At 49.9% G+C, this 12,178-nt stretch overlaps 1 protein-coding gene across 1 annotated transcript in view; it reads left to right on the top strand.

The window, feature by feature from the left end:
• The window catches only part of DICER1 (dicer 1, ribonuclease III), a 56,933-nt gene extending 44,970 nt beyond the window's left edge, over positions 1 to 11,963 (top strand). The window contains exons 21-26 of the mRNA XM_007944523.2: positions 2,098 to 2,253; positions 5,895 to 6,768; positions 8,480 to 8,748; positions 11,113 to 11,275; positions 11,366 to 11,441; positions 11,798 to 11,963. Coding sequence (XP_007942714.1) covers positions 2,098 to 2,253; positions 5,895 to 6,768; positions 8,480 to 8,748; positions 11,113 to 11,275; positions 11,366 to 11,441; positions 11,798 to 11,963 — 1,704 coding nt within the window. The remainder of the gene's footprint in view (positions 1 to 2,097; positions 2,254 to 5,894; positions 6,769 to 8,479; positions 8,749 to 11,112; positions 11,276 to 11,365; positions 11,442 to 11,797) is intronic.
• Positions 11,964 to 12,178: the final 215 nt, after the last annotated feature.

Genomic DNA, 12,178 nt, shown 5'->3' with positions numbered 1-12,178 from the left:
GGTCTCTGGCTGGTCTCTGGGCCTGGAGTCCAGCCCTGCCCTGCTGCTTGCTCAGAGGTTTGAGACCGACTGGTGCTTGGGGGCAGAGGTTGATAGAAACATAGGAGGTCAAGGTCAGGGTGAAGGTTTTTAGACCTTGTGGATTGCAAAGTGGCAATGTTCAGTGATACCAGGAGATTGCCAATTGAGGCCTTGGCTGTAGTTTGGCAGTGGTCTCTTTAAAGGACATAATTGGCACTCTGAGAGCAAACAAGATTTCCAAGGGGTGGTTGTGGGAGGAAGTACCACAGGCTGAGAATGAGGGTCAAGTAGGAAGCGGTAGGCCCTGTCGGGTAAGGAAGAACTTCGTTTCTACCACACGGCCCCTTCCGTTCTGCTCTAAACCCTTTGAATGTTGGTTTCCTGCGGAAGTAATTCCAGCTCCTCGGGCTGGCATGGGACGCCCTGCTTGCACACTCATACCCTGCACAGATCTTCCACCCCCACCGGGTGGGAGCAGGCTCTGGGCACGCCTCCCCGCCTCTGCACTTTTGCTGGTGTCCCTGTCTGGGTGTCCCCCATTTCCACACGCTGAATCCCACCTCTCCCGAGTGTTGCCTCATCTGTGAGTCCTCACTGGGTGCTTTCTCCCCTCCCACCTTGCCGGCCTTTTCTCTCGACTCTGAACGGGATTTCTTCTCTTTGGTTCCACATCCCACTTTCTCCTCGTGTTGGCCTCTGCGTACCTTGTCCGCACGGTACGGAGAAGGAGAGGAGCGCAGATCTCGGCCTGTTGCGTCCAGGCAGCAGAGGAAGCTGGGGGCAGACCCAGAGTGGCGCGTGGGCTGCCCTCCTGCTGTGGTTCCGAGGCTCCACCCCGGCGACTTCATTCTCTGAGGTGCCCGACTGAGTGCGGCTCACGTGGTGGGGGTGTTCAACAGTGTTTGAGTTACATGGAAAAGGAGTCACAAAGTACTTAAAAAGGAACCCAGTGTTTAGGAAATGAACATGAGGTTGACAGTTCTAGACCCTAGTTTTCAAGTAAGTGAAGACTAGACAGAATGCTGTGATTGGAGCCCATGGGAGCACTCTGGTGGCGCGGTGCCTAAGGCATTTGACCGCTCCTCGGAAGGAAGTTTGGGCCATAGACTCCCGCGGTGATGCTGCCTCCCACGGTCGCTGTAAGTGTCATCCCAGGGCAGTGAGCTGCAGCTGGAGCCCAATGGGGAGGAGATGGTAGCGCTGGGAAAACAAACAGACCCGAGGGTGGGACGTGAAGCTCTCTGACAGGTGTTAGACCGAAGGAGCCATTTGGGAGTACCTTTGCTTTATTGTCATTCTAAAACGGCTGGACACAGGTGCCTTGAAGTGCCACCCAAAACAACAGAATAAAATCTGAGAGAATGTGACAGTTGAAATTGCCTTCTGGCTTCGATCCCGGGATATGAACTTGCTCTAGCTCTGCTCCCTGCTGATGCTCGCCGTGTAGAAGTTGCTGGCCTTTTGTGTCTATATCTCACCAAGGATACTCGGGACACCTTGGCTTTTCACGTGGGTTCTGTTGTTCTCTCGTCTGGTCGTCCCACTTAGTGCTTGATGCCATCAGGTTGTGTTTCACAAGTCTCAGTTGTCTGTTTCTTCTCACTCCTTTGTAAGCAAGTTGTATCTTTATATACATCAGTTTTTATGAGCTATACTTTATGTTCAGAAATACTCATATAACTACACTAAAGGATATAGAATACTTGGGATTTTAATATTTTTGTATCGTGAATATATGGAAAAACTATAATTATTGTGATAGATGGCCAGTTAATGAAGAACAGGAGCCCTGGTGGCGCAGTTGTTAAGTGCTCAGCTGCTAGCCAGAAGAATGGTGGTTTGAATCCCCTAGCCGGTGTAAGGGAGAAAAATGTGCCAGTCTGCTCCTGTAAAGATTGACAGCCTTGGAAACCCTATGGGGCTGTTCGGTCCCAGAGGGTGGCTGTGAGTTGGAATCCACTCGTTGGCAGTGGGTTGGGGTTTGGTTTATGGGGAGGATGTTTCACTACGTGCCGTGTAGGAATTCGAGCAGTGTTCCTTTCTGGGTAAGTGTTTTATAAATATTTTCTGCTGAAGGTCAGCAACTGTAACCTGTATCGCCTCGGAAAAAAGAAGGGGCTGCCCAGCCGCATGGTAGTGTCAATCTTCGATCCGCCTGTGAATTGGCTGCCCCCCGGTTATGTCGTCAATCAGGACAAGAGCAGCGCAGACCGATGGGAAAAGGATGACACGGTAAGCGTTTGGTCGCTGGGAGGCTTTCTTCATACTCCGGGAATGGTGGTGAGGAGCGCCCTGCTGTTACTCCGTGGTTCCTCTGCACGGTGTGTTTGATCGCCTTCATTCATCCCTGTAGACAGACTGGCTCTTGAGCGAATCGAGAACCAGTGCGGTGACGTGGACGGAGGACGATTCCTGCCTCTCTCTCTGTCCTTGCCCACAGCTCCAAGAACCGCCTTGACATTTTCACTTTAATGTGTGGAGCTGGCACCTGTCGGAGCCGCTCAGCTCTGTTCAGTGACTCCTGATCTTCACTCTGCGAAGTCGTTCATTTCAGGAAAACCTGGCTTTTGCAGCTTGGGGCGTTCTCGGTTAGGACTGTTTCCCCTTGCATACATAAAGGTGGTCGTTTTCTGGAAATAATCTCAGTCTTGCCAGTGACTTAGGTGGACTCCAGATATTAGCACCAGCTGCTTCATTTTGTCTTGTCTGGAAGGCCACCAGAGGGCACCTCAGAGGGCCTCCGAGCACTGAGCTCCTGGCGGCGGTCGGCTGGGAGAACTCCAGGGCCTCTTTCCGCAGCCGCCCCTTCAGGCGGTTTCATTTCCTGGAGATTTATTTTGCATTAGTGATAAACTGGCATGCTGTTACTTCATTTTTACTTCATGCCAACAGTGATAATACCATTTCTTTCACAGGTTATATTTTCTAAACATGCATTCTCTCCACGTCTTCAGTCTTGTAGCCAAATCCCTGCCTTAAATATTTCCAGTAGCAAACCCTGGGCCTGTATTCTGGTTTTTACCTGTTTATTGAGTGTATTTTTCACTCTTGTAGTAGTTGTCACAGAAATGGAGCTTTTCTGAAAGAGCAGTAAGAGGATATTTTTGCTGATCCTGTCAGAAGTATTATATTTGTTAAACACGTAGAAATAGACCTTAGAGAAAAAAATGTGTAGATTTTGAGAGCTTTAGAGACACTGTTGTATTTTTACAAACACATCCCAGTAACAGTTGTCCTGCTTTGCAGATGTTGTTTTCAGATGCATTTGGCACTTCTGTTGTTGTTGCTAACATAGCTTAAAGGTGACATTGGTGTGTCATTTTGATTTATTTATTATTTTTTTTTTGGAAGGATACAACACAGAGTTACTTTATTTCCTTTCACATTTCTGATGACTTGGCACTTTGGTTCTTGTAATACGTTAAAAGTACTGTTCAGATTTTTATTTACTAACTTAAGCTCAGATTGAAATAGGCCCTTCCACTATACAGTCAGGCATCACTTAACATCTATGATATGTTCTGTGAAACGGAACGTTCTGTGATGTGGACTGTGTGTGAACACCGTATTATATCCAGTCAGCCCCCAGTTATAGGTGAGCTCTGTTCCAGAGTCTGTCTTTGAGTCAGATCTGTACATAAGTCAGGACAGTGAGGTTCACACCTAACAGTTAGATGTTTGTGTTAGTGTGTAGTGTACCTTCCTAGGCATTAAGCAAATCAAAGAAACACTTCCAGATGCACTAAAACATCCTTCACATAATAATACAGTAATAATAACGACAGTGTTTTGTCACAGAGTAGTGCCTATATGTCTCTAGGAACCATTGTAATGTGCATCGTATATACTTAAAATAGCGGCTTTACGGAGGGGGGGGAAGACCACAGAAGTGTATGTGGTTGGATGCTGCTAGAGGGGACGCCATGTGGCTCGTGGCTGTATTGGAAAGAATACTGTGTTTTTGGCTTGATCTGTTGGTGCCCCCCCACCCCTGCGCCCCACCCTTTGCTCCTGCCCCCAGCCAGGAGGTGGAAGGGATGCCTCTGTGAACCCCCTGATAACTCGGGCAGAAAGGCTGAGTTGACCAAGGTCAGAGAAAAAAGTTTGCGGGCTGGTTTTTGTTGTGTTTTTTTTTTTTAAGATCTGGAAGTACTTGACATGTGGGCAGCCCCTGCCTGCCGGTGAAGAGACTGAGACCCAGACTCGCAGAGGTCTCTGGCCCAACACCTCGTAGCCTGTTGGTGATAAACCCTGTCCTGATGGCTTGCTTGTTTTTTCACGCTAACTGTGCTTATGGTGACGTTTACTAAAGATACCTGTAAAGATTTTGAACCATCTTTTTTGAAATTATTTAGTCCAGTTTTTTTTTTTTAAGTTGCATTTTGACCTTTTGTTGTTGTTGTTGTTTTGTCTTAAGGCCCAAACAGTGAAGGGTCAGAACCATCTCCTGGCGCCTTGGGAAGGTGCAGGCTGTTTAGCAGGAAATGCTTCGTTGCAGCTGTGACGGCTGGTGGAGCTCTGTGCTCAGGAGCCCTTGTTTGGCGACAGTGTGTGTTGGTACCCCAGCCTGTCTGTCTGTCTGTCTGAGAAGAGTGAGACGGTCTTGCTGGGGTGGTGATCCGCAGGCTCCAGGGCAGAGGCAGGGCCGTGAGACGTGGGGGAAGCTTCTCCGTTCTCACATCTGTCTGGTGTTCCTCCTTGTTCTTGAAAAGGTTTTATCAACTTTTTTACTTAAAAACAAATGGGAAGGAAGCTGATTCCGGGCTGGGGGTTGGCTCACTGCTGTTACTTGTTTTCAGATACACAATCTGTATTGAGTCTGGTTTAAGGAACTATTTGCAGTATTCAAAACACGCTTGACAGAAAGTTTGAAAGCTTTTTGTCAGGACACTCTGGGAAAGTCGTTGCAGTCAAAATTGAAGCACACCCCTCACCTCTATCCCCATCGTAAAGCTGTTGGTGTGTATGTGTGTGGTTTATTTATTTATTAGCACAACAGAGATCTGCCGTCTTTCTAGCATTGCACCAGAGTCCCAGCATTCCAAATCCTCCTGCTCGTACGGTTATCATTCCCTAAGAAGCTTTTGCCAAAGAAGTTGGCAGCAGCGTAGTTTTCCCGACAGAAATCGGGTTGTTGGGTTGCACTTGGTCTAGATTTTCTTCTATTTTTGTCAGTGACGGGGTCATCTGTTACCCCCATTACTGTAGCTCAGAGTAGAGGGGAAGGCCTGCTCTCAGTCCCTAGCTTAGTGCAATGATCAGTTTTATTTTTTAAGCAAAACAATTTAGTTTTACATTGTAGCAAGTATACTTTGATTTGAAGTGGAAATATGGATTCAACTTTATTATAAAACCTATTGTATGTTTTTATTTTATCTGTTTTCCTATTTTACATAATTGCAAAGTGAATGATTTCCTACGTCTGGAATTCCATTTTATTTATTTGGAGATCTTTGTTAAAAATTAGGTCACCACATTTAAACTTGGCCAGTGAAATTGAAGACTGTGGGGCAGGGGCGTGTTCCCTGCGCGTGTGCCCTGGCCGAGGTGGACTGTGTAGCCAGGGTTTGCGCTGGGGACCTTCGTTTTAACTTTATATCTGTGTCCCAATCTTTAACGTGAAGCTTCATGGTGGATAAGAGGTCATTTTATAACTTAGAAAATGAACATTCAAAGAACACGCTTTGCTTTGTTTATATGATTAAATAACTTATTTATGTTAATTGAAAACAAATGGCCGTGATTTTAAAGTTGCCTTTTAGTATTTGTGGTTGTCATTTGAAATTATCCATAACCCTTGCTTTTATTGAGTTTCAAACCCTTTTAAAAACAGCAGTTATGTCTCCCCTCCTTCCCATTCCCCCTGGTTGCAGACAAAAGGCTGCGTGTTGGCTAATGGCAGACTGGAGGACGACTGCGAGGAGGAGGAGGACGAGGAGGAAGAGGAGGGCCTGCTGTGGAGGGCTCCCAAGGAGGAGGCCGACTACGAAGATGACCTCCTGGAGTACGATCAGGAGCACATCAAGTTCATAGACAACATGCTTATGGGCTCCGGCGCGTTTGTGAAGAAAATCGCTCTCTCCCCTTTCTCCACCGCCGAGGCTGCCGAGGACTGGAAGATGCCCCCGAAGGCCGCCCTGGGGAGCGCGCCCTTCGCCTCCGACTTTGAGGATTTTGACTACAGCTCTTGGGATGCCATGTGCTATCTGGATCCTAGCAAAGCTGTGGAAGAGGATGACTTCGTGGTGGGCTTCTGGAATCCATCTGAAGAGAACTGTGGTGTCGACACAGGAAAGCAGTCCATCTCCTACGACCTGCACACCGAGCAGTGCATCGCAGACAAGAGCATTGCCGACTGCGTGGAGGCCTTGCTGGGCTGCTACCTGACCAGCTGCGGGGAGAGGGCCGCCCAGCTGTTCCTCTGCTCCTTAGGCCTGAAGGTGCTCCCGGTCATCAAGCGGACGGAGCGGGACGGCGCCCCGCGCCCCGCCAGGGAGGGCTCCGGCGGCCAGCAGAGGGGCCCCGCCGCCAGCTGGCCTCCCGCGCCCGCGTTCAGGGACCTGGAGTATGGCTGTCTGAAGATCCCGCCCAGGTGTATGTTTGACCACCCGGACGCAGAGAAGACGCTGAGTCACCTCATATCGGGCTTTGAAAACTTTGAGAAGAAGATCAACTACCGTTTCCAGAACAAGGCTTACCTTCTGCAGGCGTTCACGCACGCCTCCTACCACTACAACACCATCACTGGTAAGGGCCCGGGCTGCTCCGGGCAGGGGCCGGCTGTGCAGACTTGGGGCTCAGTTTGTGGGGGACGGCCAGAGGAGCAAGGAGGCGGCCTTTCTCGGCCTCGTCTTTGGGGGAGCAGGGGCGCCTTCCCTTTGGCAGTGGGGCGGGCAGCTCCCTGACAGCCGTGAAAGCGGAGAGCCGGCACACCGGCCCCGTCGTCCGTCCGTCCGTCCGGGGTCTCGCGGCCTCTGCGCCTTTGACGGGCGCGGTCCCCGCTCTCTGTCCGCCGCTGCGGCTTCCTCCTCCGGCAGGCGGCTCCTCACGCAGTTCCGGCTTCCCCAGCTTGCTCTGTGCGTGCTTCCGCCTCGCGGTCTGTCCTTCCTCCTTAGAAACGGGAGCCTTGGGGTCATGTGTCGTGCTTTCCCCTCGGCCCCTGTCCCAGTGTCTTCCCAGCGTGGGTCAGAGCTGCTTGGGGGGGCGGGTCTCCATTTCTTCTGCCCTCGGGGTGCATTTCCACACGGCTCTTCCTGGGCAGGAGGTCGCCCTCCCTGTCCTTCTGTTTGACTCCGAGGCTGACGGGTGTGAAGGAAGCGTTCAGGAGACCCGCCTCTGCTCTGAGGCGGCTGTCGGCTGTTCTCGCTGCCCGCTCCCTCCTTCGCTGTGCGGGCGCCTGGCCCCGCTGGATTCCCAGCGAGGACGAACCAGCGGCCAGACTCAGCTTGGTTTGTGCAGCACGGCCCGTGTCCCGTGTCAGGGTCTCACTGCCTGGATCCAGAGGTCGACGGCAGAGTCGAGTTTCTCCCGGGTGCTTCCTAGCGGGCAGAGCGGAAACGATTCAGGTTGAGACAGTCAGGAAAATGCGAAACGAAACTGTGCCCTGTCCCCACACCAGAAACGCTCTGTGGAAACTGCGGCCCGTCTCCTTGGAGGAGAGGAAAGAATGCATGGCTGTCCAGGGTGTGAGACCAGAGCAGTGGTTCCCGCCTCTCCCAGCCCTGCCATGTGTCTCTGTGGGTGTCTGTCTGTTCCTGCCTCAGTTTCCTCAGCTGAGTACATTCCTCTCCGCCACAGTGTGAAGATGGAGGTATTGGTTGCTTAGCATTGATGCCTTCACGTTTTGACAGGCATTTCTGCTAAAGTCTGCTGGGTTCCACAATTCTTCCTCCTCATTCTCTTAGTGTCACATGTCAGATTCAGCCTTTCCAGCTTAGGTGGAGGAAGGGCCCCCTCTCCTCACTGCCATCCTGGTGACACCGGGACCCCAGAGTGCTGAGGAGTGCCTTACATTCCAGAGCAGGGGCAGGGAGACCGGGGGCTTGGTGCCGGCAGAGCATGGCTGGGGCAGTGTGTGCGGGCTCTGGTTTTCTTGAAGTGATGATGGTGACGGGCTTGAGCTGAGCGCCCTGGCACTGCTGGCACAGTACCCAAGGACGGGGTCGATGGTGGTGATGCCTTTTGGGAAATGGTTTTTCTTAACGAGCGTTGGTCTTTTGGCCACTTACAAGACTTTATGACCCCAGTTTATATATAAGAACCATTAAGATTGGCCCTCCAGAGGCTTTGTCAGATAATAATGACAGGGAGTATGATCTGTCAAGTCATTTGTCCACAAGGCATGTATGTGAACGTGGGTCGGGTGTTTGAACGGGATCAGAGCTTTGTGTCTGTGACACACGCGTAAGCAGAGTGAACGGGGCCCACGCTCACGGCCCCACTTTGAATCCTCTCTCAGATTGTTACCAGCGCTTAGAATTCCTTGGGGATGCGATTTTGGACTACCTCATAACCAAGCACCTTTATGAAGACCCACGGCAGCACTCCCCAGGGGTCCTGACTGACCTGCGCTCCGCTCTGGTCAATAACACCATTTTTGCATCGTTGGCCGTAAAGTACGACTACCACAAGTACTTTAAAGCCGTTTCTCCTGAGCTGTTCCACGTCATCGATGACTTTGTGCAGTTTCAGCTGGAGAAGAATGAGATGCAAGGCATGGATTCCGAGGTTAGTGCCCCTTAAGAGACAGGTGGGGTTCGGTGTTTAGTGTAAATACACCATCCGACTCGGGTTCTTGGGAGTTTCAGAGCTGAAGGCCGGCTGGGGCTGTGGACCCTAGGGCACGGGATGCTCTTTGGGAAGAGGTGTGAATGGGCCGCCGTCTGGGTAGGCCTCTTGAGCGTGCGGTACCCACTGTGGTACCTGTGGTCACTGAGGTAGAGATGAGGACCAGGGTTGTTACGGTGTGATGACTAGACGTGCCGGGGTGTGAGCAAACACCCTTCCTTCGTGAAAGCTGCACATCTGTCTATAATGGATCAGTGTGTGCTAGTATCTCAGGTAAGTGTCATAAAGTACGTTCTGCTTCTGCTTGAAATGGGAAAAATCTCATTTGAAAAGCAAACTTTGAATTTAACCATTGGAATTTGGGAGACTTCTACGATTAAGTTCAGCCAAAGGTTCTTGGGTGATGGAGCGAATTCCAGTGTTTTAGGAGCTGTTTTCCATTTCCGTCGGCATCCCCGACAGACGTTCATCTGAGGGTGCAGGGTAGCTCTCTCATGGCTCTTTCCACCCCGATCCTTTCACTTTCTTAGTTTATAGATTTCGTACGAGAAGTTGAAGAATTCATTCCTAACTTGGCTAGCTGCTTCCGTCTTACCTGCTTTAATTCAGACCTTCTCTCTTTTTCAGTTGCACCAAACCACTGTTGAATAGTGGATTTCCTTGGCTTTCTTGAGAAAAATGAAGCAGTCTAGGTTTTGAAGTGATACGCCTGTAGCTAGAAGGCAGCAGGTGCTGATGGGTGACCGGCCGGCAGTCCCTAGTCTGGCCTGTGGCCTCTGCAGGCTCTTCCAGGATGAGCGATGGGAGCGGGGGACGAGGAGTGAGAACCGTCTCTTACAGATTCTGTGATTGTCTATAGTCTCATTTTTCTCTAGAAATATGTGAACTTAGAATCTGAGGAAGTTAGCAAAGTTAGATCCAGCATCACTTGAGGCCAGTAGGCCATTGTGGTTCGGTTCAGTTTGGTTTTGTTCTTTTCCTTCCATTTGTTTCTTTCTATAAACGTGCATAGAAGTTACAGAAGCTGCTCGGAAAGCTTTCCCAGCTTGCTAGCTATTCTATGGTAAGAAATCGCCTCCACTTCTCTGGACCTTACTTCCCTCATCTGCAGAGGAGAGCATTAACCTTGGCAAATTCTCCAGTTCCGTTGGCGCTCAGAACCATGCTACAGGAACGATAAGTGCCTTGTTTTTCTAGCAGTCAGCATTGTGAGTACCTTTCTACATATCTGCGTGGCTGAACAGTCCACTAGAAGTGAGTGTTCTCCTTTCTCTTTATTTCTGTGGCTCAGGAATTAGTGTTTGTCTATTTTAGGAAAAGAGGGCCATATAAACAAAAGAACATTAATTGATGTTAGCCCAATCTGCTAGCCCAGAAATCAGCAACAGTAACATCTGGGGCTGTATCTCTTGCTAACATAGGTGCAAACACACATAGACTCTCAAATGGCAATTAGTGTTGGCTCCCATAGCCTGTGCCTTTCCTTCCCACATTGGGGGTGACTTTCCAGGGATTGATGGGCATCATCATTGTGAACAGCTTCACGCTAGTCAGTATGTGGCTGCACTGTAAGTGTTTAAACAGTCCCTGTGGCTGGACCCCGCAGTTGTTTTTAGCTGGTAAGCTTGTAGTAAGCCTGGGTGTGGTGCGTGCGCCGGCCCACCAGTATACCGCGTTCCCAGCAGTAGAGCTTCTGCATCAGGGTGGCAGCGTGAGAAGGCTTTGGTTCATTGGTGAGCGTTTGTTAACTTCAGTACCTCCTGTGTCAGCTCCTCTGTGACAGTGAGCTGTGTCCAGTGGTTAATAACATGAAATCTCAGGTCCCTGCCAAAAAAGGAGAAACGGATTCTGTGGCAGGTAGAGCAGCCCTTGCCAGGTGTGCATGGCACTCTGTTAACCCTTGCTGGCTGCTGGGGCACAGGGTTCAGCCTGCAGCTCTGGGCTCACGAGTGAGTGACTAGGTGGTGCTGCATCGTACATACTGATTCTCTGTTAAAGCTGGTTTTCCTTTTGTTGAGAAGCAATCTTTTTCCTGTAGCTGGGTGTAGAATACTAAATGGGGAAGGTGTTTTTTTTTTCTTTTCTTTTCCCTTGAGAAGTTTGAAAAAAAAATAAAAAAAAAAGCTAAGCTAATGTTTGTGAAGAACCTGTGGTGGGTCGTGGAATGCAGTTGGTGGCTGCAGATAGTTGGGATTGTTATGTTGTGAAGGAGATGATAATCCAAGTCGTATCCAAGTACACACACTGCTGGGAGCTGCCTGTCAGTGGCCTGTTTCCTGATGGTACCTCTTCTCTCTGCACCAGCTTAGGAGATCCGAGGAGGATGAGGAGAAGGAGGAGGACATCGAGGTCCCCAAGGCCATGGGGGACATCTTTGAGTCACTTGCTGGTGCCGTTTATATGGACAGTGGCATGTCGCTGGAGACGGTGTGGCAGGTCTACCACCCCATGATGCGGCCATTGATAGGTATCGTTGGCCCCCTTCCAAAGAAACAGATGCAGCATTAAAACCTGCTTGGAGGAGCTCATTCACACGCTTGTTTCATTTTGATTACAGAGAAGTTCTCTGCAAATGTGCCCCGTTCCCCTGTACGAGAATTGCTCGAGATGGAACCAGAAACGGCCAAATTTAGGTAAGCCAAAAGGTGCATGGAAAGAAAAATGAACTTGTTTGAAAACGGGAAAGTTCTCCCTGACCCCATGGTGTGAGGATCCTGACAGAGGTCACTGCCAAGTACTGTCAGACAGGTTTCCGTCTGCACTGTGCTGGACTGTTCCCTTTCTTCTTTGTTTTTATAAAGTAAGACTGAATTACAGGAGCAACGGCAGCCCCACTCGTCGGTGGCATGCGATAAAGCACTAAGGCACGTTTCCTCTGTGTGTTGTCAGCTAGTCGGGGGCACTGTCGCCTGAGAGTGCCCCCGACTGCTGACTGATGGTCATAATAAATCCCGCTGGCTCCTAATTCAGGCTTGTGGATTGCTTACAGCCCGGCCGAGAGGACGTACGACGGCAAGGTCAGAGTCACGGTGGAAGTCGTTGGAAAGGGGAAGTTTAAAGGTGTCGGCCGGAGCTATAGGATCGCCAAGTCTGCTGCAGCAAGAAGAGCCCTCCGGAGCCTCAAAGCTAACCAACCTCAGGTCCCCAACAGCTGAAGCCCCTTCTTAAAACTGAAAACAAAAACAAAGAACAGAACTAAGGGGAAAAGATTTAAATTGAAAAGGATGATTTTTACGGTTGACATTGAGCAGAACGGACCGAAGACAGAATTGAACATTTGTTTGATAACAAGATAGATAACAGAATAAAACATTTAACATCTGTGTAAAATTTTTGGAACTAATTGTAGTTTTAGTTTTTTGCGCAAACA

Source organism: Orycteropus afer, unplaced genomic scaffold, assembly GCF_000298275.1.
Source record: "Orycteropus afer afer isolate SDZICR_OR568_19922 unplaced genomic scaffold, OryAfe1.0 scaffold00127, whole genome shotgun sequence".
Taxonomy (NCBI): domain Eukaryota; kingdom Metazoa; phylum Chordata; class Mammalia; order Tubulidentata; family Orycteropodidae; genus Orycteropus; species Orycteropus afer.
This window is presented reverse-complemented; position numbering and strand designations above follow the sequence as displayed.